The sequence below is a fragment of the Elgaria multicarinata genome, chromosome 3 (genome assembly GCF_023053635.1).
Source record: "Elgaria multicarinata webbii isolate HBS135686 ecotype San Diego chromosome 3, rElgMul1.1.pri, whole genome shotgun sequence".
NCBI classification, from domain to species: domain Eukaryota; kingdom Metazoa; phylum Chordata; class Lepidosauria; order Squamata; family Anguidae; genus Elgaria; species Elgaria multicarinata.
In genome coordinates this window covers 142,268,687-142,274,763 of record NC_086173.1, presented here as the reverse complement: position 1 = coordinate 142,274,763, position 6,077 = coordinate 142,268,687, and the positions used below count along the sequence as shown (strand labels likewise).

Sequence of the window (6,077 nt, the reverse complement as noted above, 5' to 3'; positions counted from 1 at the left end):
GCAGCATTAACCTCCTGGTTAGAATGGTTTATTATTATTATATTTATTTGTATCCCGCCTTTTGCTCAATGCTGGGCCTCCTTCTCCACCCGTTAGGAGGTTCAAACCTCCTACGAGCCTTTGCACATGGTCCATATTTTGCAATTTAGGGAGCAATCCTATGCATGTTTTTACATTAAAAAGTTGCACAACTCACAAGCAGTTCTCCAGCCATCCATGCTGTCTGGGGAATGCTGGGAGTTATAAGACTTTTTTTCTGTCTAAACATGCATAGGATTGCGCCTGTAATCTTAACTGTATCTAAAAGTTGGATCTTGGTAAACTTTGCAGCTCCCTGAAATTATTCCCTTGGTTTAGGCTTCTTAAGGAAGAAGTTCTGTGGAAATAGAAAATTTATTATTATGAATTGATTCTTAACGTAAAGGGCACAGCACAGAGACCTCTGCATTTTTAGGAATAATGGTCTATGTCCTGCTAGTCTGGTTTTGCTTTAATGCTCTAATAATAATGCTTAACACTTGTCTAGAGCAGCCTTCTCCAGCCTGATGCTCTCCAGCTTGGCCCTTCAGTTCACACATGCCTGTGCTAGTGATTTATGGACTAAAAACAAAAGACAAACTTTTGCGAAGTTTAGCAGCATAGGGAACTGTCTTATATGTGGTCAAACTATTTGTTCATCAAACTCAGTATCATCTGCTCTGATAGCAGCAAGTCTTGAGGTTCTCGGGCATGAGTTCCTTGCATCATCTGCTACCTGATCCTTTGAACTCAAGATGCCAGTGATGGATCCTGACACCACTACTGAGGTGTGGTTCCTCTCTAGGCCCAGGCTTGCTTACAGACTATTCTTGAGCAGGGGGTTGGACTCGATGGCCTTATAGGCCCCTTCCAACTCTACTATTCTATGATTCTGTGATTATTTGGCACAGATGACCCTGCAGTGTGGTCATTTACAAGTCTGTACTATAGTGTTTAGTAGCGTATGCTTTCCAAGGGAGATACAATTTATGCTTTGAGAAGTATTGCTTCCTTTACCAGTAACTTGAAGGGTGGAAAATCTGATATTAGACACCATAGTTATACACTGTTGCATACATTTTTGAAAACGCAAGTGACATTTGATCACATTTGGAATTTGATTTTGTGTATAGGGCTTCATGATATGTCAGGCCAGGCTGTTTTTCTTTTTAGATGTCAGCTTACTAAAATGACTGAATTTGGTGAAGGAAATAAAGGCTTGAAGCCTGCTTCCTATGAAAGAATAGTTTTCAAGAATGCTTCTGAATACCACTATCTGAAAATCCATTTGTAAGTTCAAATTTTTATATTTCTCTTCCACTTCTGAAAGATTTTGTGCAGCATGTTGTTGTTTTTTGTAATAGATGGCATTTACTAATAAGACTTACTACTAAAATAAATTTTAGGGAGTTCCAAGAAGCTGACATTAGCCTGAATGCTGTCGAGTTCAAACAACTTATCATCTCTGCTTTGAAACGGCTGCATGGTGAGGTAGGTTGTTGTGGATGACCTGTGGATGACCATTTGGTAATTTTGAAATGATAAACCCTTGAATTCTTTTCATTCTGATTTACTTCTGTACTCAAGGTGAGTAGGATAATTTAAAGAGCCCCTTATTTAACTGGATCCCCTGCACAGGGGAAAGCTGGCTTCTGTAGTATTGCAACTCATTGTGCTCTTAGCCATGGCTGTTAAATGCAGGAGAGAAAGAATATGAAGTTACCACTGCTGTATACCTTAGCTGGGCTATTCCAGTTGCTCCTCTCAGGTTTAAGATATTGCAGTGGTGGGAAGAGAAGAGGATAAGATAGGGAGCGGGGGGGGGGGGAAGCAAATAGATATTCAGCAACATTTATCAGGTTCATCTCCTTTCTGCATCTACTTGCCATTCTCTTTATATCCTGCTTGTTTGGACTTGCAGCGAAATGTCTTGAGAAATGTGCTTCTTTCGCCACTAAGCTTAATCTAAATATCAAGCTTGAAATATCTCTTTCCATCGTGAAATATGACCTTTATGTGGGGGAATATAATTGGACTTGCCAGGAGAATTTTCTTTTATGTTTGTGTTAGATGATTTAAAGTGCTTCTTAATAACAATGGCACATTTTGTTTTAGGTTGGTGCTGCTCTGCCTGTTGATTTGTTGACATATGAGGAAAAAACCTTGTCTGCAATACTTAGGGTACCTACTATGTAAGAAACTTTAAATATACATTCTTGGGCAAGCACTATTGGTTAAAAGCAAGATGCTCTAATAGAATAACAGGAATTCTCTTTATATTTAAACAAGCTGTCACATGTAGCATTGTTTCCACTTGGGTGAATGAGTGTCACCTAATGGTGGTATAGATACATGTCTTTCTTTTGGAGATTATTGCTCTGTTGATCTCACAATGTCAGAGTGGGAAAAATATTTCGAATTCTGAGCTGCCATCCTCAGGCCTTCACTATGCTAATAATAAATAAAAGCCAATTTTCTGGGCAAAGTCAGACTCATGGTAACTAGTTGCCTGGGATTTTTTTGAACCCTGGCAAGGTGGTATCTACTAGAGTAAAAGGGATGTTTGAAAAATACTGTTGAATCAGAGCAGCATTTGGTCTTCAGCCTCAGAGAAACAGATTTGCTAAATTTGTTTTGGCCTACCGCCATGAAATGCATTTTGGACAATTCCAACAAATGCAGGCCTGTAGATATTATCTCCCAGTGAATCTTTACCTATAATTTATCCGTTATGTAATGTTTCTTATTTTACTTGAGAACTTTTTTGTCATTTTCATTCATGTACCCAATTCTGTCATTTGTACAGTGGCTTGGTGAAGTTGTGGAGTGCTCTTACTCTGTTTGGTTCCTACCAGAACAGAAAGTGTTCTTTTAGGGTGATACAGGTAAGAATTAAACTATGCAATCAACCTAGTGCAGATTATAAAACTGTCTAGCTGTGCAGTGTTGGCATGTCTACTCAGAAGTAAGTCCCATTGAACTTGATGGGACTTACTCCAAAGTAAATGGGTATAGGAATACAGCCTAAATATGTATATGTAATACCTCCTCACTTCAAAGTTTGTTCAGTATTTGTTTGTGGTGCATGTATAGCAAGTTTTATTTGAGACATTCATTTTTTCTATTTTCCAGAAAAAACAGACATGGCTAACAATGAATAGTGCAAATAAGGAATTTCCCATGTAGTTTGCTGTTTTGATTGCTTCACAGTGAACCAATTAAATTCTCTATGTACTTCTATTTTGCTCTGTTAATAGCTCCACATAACTAAAACCTGGCATTCTGGATTGGGGTAAATGATATGTTATGTGGTTCAGGGTTTAATGCTGATTAATTAGCATTCTGCTTCACACTGTTTGGTTAATTACAGTTATCTAACTCCACTATAACTGGTTGACTAAAGTTCCAAGGCCGGTCTAAGGCCCTTCTTTAATAGACAGTGGTTGTTGCCCTGGAAGTTCCAGGGAGTAGAAGTCTTGACTATGGGTTGAATGTGGGTTGTATTGCATGTACCAGGTCATAGACTTATGTTTGGGGTTGTTTATAAAAATAGGAACTTTTTGTGCATTCTGTTTTCTTGTTTCAGGATGCAACCTTGAATTTTTTAAATTTGTGTTTTTATCGTTTTGCAGTCTTATATTTTAATGTTGTTAGCCAAATTGGGGTGCCTAGTATGGAAAAGTGGGATAGAAATTTAAATAATTAAATAAAACTTCTCAAACTAGCTTAAGGATTTGGTCACCCGAAGTGTTCTGTTCTCTATCTGCTACTTTGCTGATGGGTCATCTGTCATATTTGTGGAAACAATTTTCGCCCCCTTTGCTCTTGGTAGAGATGTAAAATTTCCGGAAATTTTGAAGCCATGGAAAAAACACGGGTATTTTCTGGGTTTTTCAGGAAAAAATGAAAATTTTCGGGAAAATTGAAATAATGCAACATTAGCACTTTTTACAGATTGAAAGTCACTTTGTTACTTTAGGAACATAAAATGTAATTATGTCCAAGTTGGTTTGGCATAAACATATTATATTTGGTATATTAAAAGTACAGTGTATTCAAACCATTATTACAAATTTAATTTACTTTTTTACTTTTTTTTTTAAAAAAATTTTTTTTGGTAACAAATGGAGCTACAAGCTCCTGAACTGTTAGGAACACCTGAACTGTAAGGAACCTCTTTGGTTGTGTGAATTTATGAGGAGCAGGCAAAAAACAATTTTAAAAACAACAGAAGAAACCACCAACATTAGTAACAAAATGTCTCCGCTAGTCCTCCAGTGTCAAGACATAAAGCACCCATTCCCATAAAAAGAACAGAGAAAAGGGGGGGGGGTCGACCAAGGTTCAATGAATATGCATGAAATTTAATCGGACTCATTTTCTGAGCTATAGCTATCACTATCAGTTTCAGTCTCTGCTTCAATGGCAGTGCCCCCTAGAGGCATTTGAGAGTTGTAGTCTCAGTTTGCAACCTAGCACTTGTCCTTGGCGCACAGAAATTGTAATAATCTGATACTGTAAAGTTTTTAGAAATCATTTGGAGAATTAAATATCTGAACACCTTGTCTTAAACATTTTATTCATCATGCTAAAATAAAACATCCTGTAATTTGCTTTTTCTTCATTTTTTTCAATTTTTCGGAAAAAAACCCAAAAAAGGCTCCAGGGAAAAACCTGGGTTTTTTCCTAATTTTTCCAGGGTTTTTTCCAGGCCTTCACATCTCTAGCTTTTGGTCTTCTGAATACAAATAATGATGCAGCCTATCACTAGCAATTAACTTCATTTGAAACTTGCAGTTGGTTATATCATCACTTTGTAGAAAAGAGGTTGTTCTGCTATTCTCATTGAAATGCCTCAGTTCAGCCGCTTAACCTTTACCTCCTAAGCTTACATTTATTAAATTTCATCTCCAAGGCAATGAACCATTCTGTTGGCAAAGATTGCTGAAATGTTACTTTATGCAGGAGGCATTGACTTGACTACTAATAACTTTCCTGTTCTTATTTTTAAACATGTTTTTTCTTTCTCTCTAGACCTCTCCGTTTCTTCTTGCATTAGCTGGGAACAGCAGAGAGATGGTGCTAGATTAAATATGCTGAAAAACAACTGACTAGAGCTTGTGAAAAGCCAAGGTAGTCCAAGATGCTGATGGCATTGCCCAGATGCAGAGTTATTTGTGCAGGACTTCAGAGAACGTTTCTGACAAAGTCAAACGTTATCGTTCCATTCTTCGCTCAATCCTGTGCTCAGCCTTTACACATACAAGTTGGAGACAAGGCTGAGCTAAGAAAGGCATTTACACAGAAGGATGTTTTTACCTTTTCTAACCTAACAGGGGACACAAACCCATTGCATCTTGATGAAGAATATGCAAGGAGGACAAAATTTGGGAGAACAGTTGTACATGGTGTTTTGATCAATGGACTTATATCTGCGGTTCTGGGTACTAAAATGCCTGGCTGTGGCTGTATTTTTCTTTCTCAGGAAATTAATTTTCCAGCCCCCTTATATGTAGGAGAAGAGATCGTGGCTTCAGCAGAAGTGAAGAAATTAAAGAGATGTTTTGCTTATATTTCAGTATCATGTACAGCTGTAGAAAGTGGCAAGACTGTTATGGAGGGTACTGTTAAAGTCATGGTGCCAGATCAAAACACTCAAACCTGAGACCATGGCACATTGTATTCTGTAACAGAGGAAACGAATAGTGTGCATAAGGATACATTTAATGACTTTTAAAGAGCAATGCTTATTGCCAACTGTATGTCAGTACTACACAAGGCAATAGAAAATGCATCCTGTACTTATCTATATTAGTAGATATTGTATGTGTTCTTACTCCATTTCATAAAATTTCTGAAACTCCAAATCAATTAGTTATTCAAATGTATTGGTAATTTGGAATAATCCTAACACTTTAATCTTAATATTTTGACTTTAGCATCCGAATTGAAAACCTACACTGCAAAATAAATAAATAAATAAATGATCAGGCCAGTAGCTGTTGGCGAGATAGAATTTACACCTCACAAGATTGCTTTTCTGATAGAAATGAAAAGAG

General features: G+C 37.3%; 2 protein-coding genes across 2 annotated transcripts; both read left to right on the top strand.

Moving 5' to 3' along the window:
• The first annotated feature begins 749 nt into the window (after positions 1–749).
• On the top strand, positions 750–5,136 carry RPP14 (ribonuclease P/MRP subunit p14). The gene is made up of 5 exons (XM_063123434.1): positions 750–1,308; positions 1,425–1,509; positions 2,134–2,210; positions 2,825–2,903; positions 5,053–5,136. Exons 1-5 carry the CDS (start codon positions 983–985, stop codon positions 5,107–5,109), a joined length of 624 nt encoding a protein of 207 aa, XP_062979504.1. The 5' UTR covers positions 750–982; the 3' UTR covers positions 5,110–5,136.
• Positions 5,137–5,161: 25 nt separating this feature from the next.
• Positions 5,162–5,885, top strand: HTD2 (hydroxyacyl-thioester dehydratase type 2). The gene has a single exon (XM_063123437.1). The coding sequence runs from the start codon at positions 5,162–5,164 to the stop codon at positions 5,681–5,683; it is 522 nt and encodes a 173-aa protein (XP_062979507.1). The 3' UTR covers positions 5,684–5,885.
• Positions 5,886–6,077: the final 192 nt, after the last annotated feature.

Bases quoted from the DNA above. Each gene is read 5' to 3' on its own strand.
- HTD2 (XM_063123437.1), top strand. From the start codon at position 5,162: ATGCTGATGGCATTGCCCAGATGCAGAGTTATTTGTGCAGGACTTCAG.
- RPP14 (XM_063123434.1), top strand. From the start codon at position 983: ATGCTTTCCAAGGGAGATACAATTTATGCTTTGAGAAGTATTGCTTCC. The intron at 2,211-2,824 runs GTAAGAAACTTT...TCATTTGTACAG, and splicing joins ATACTTAGGGTACCTACTAT to TGGCTTGGTGAAGTTGTGGA. The intron at 2,904-5,052 runs GTAAGAATTAAA...CTTTCTCTCTAG, and splicing joins GTTCTTTTAGGGTGATACAG to ACCTCTCCGTTTCTTCTTGC.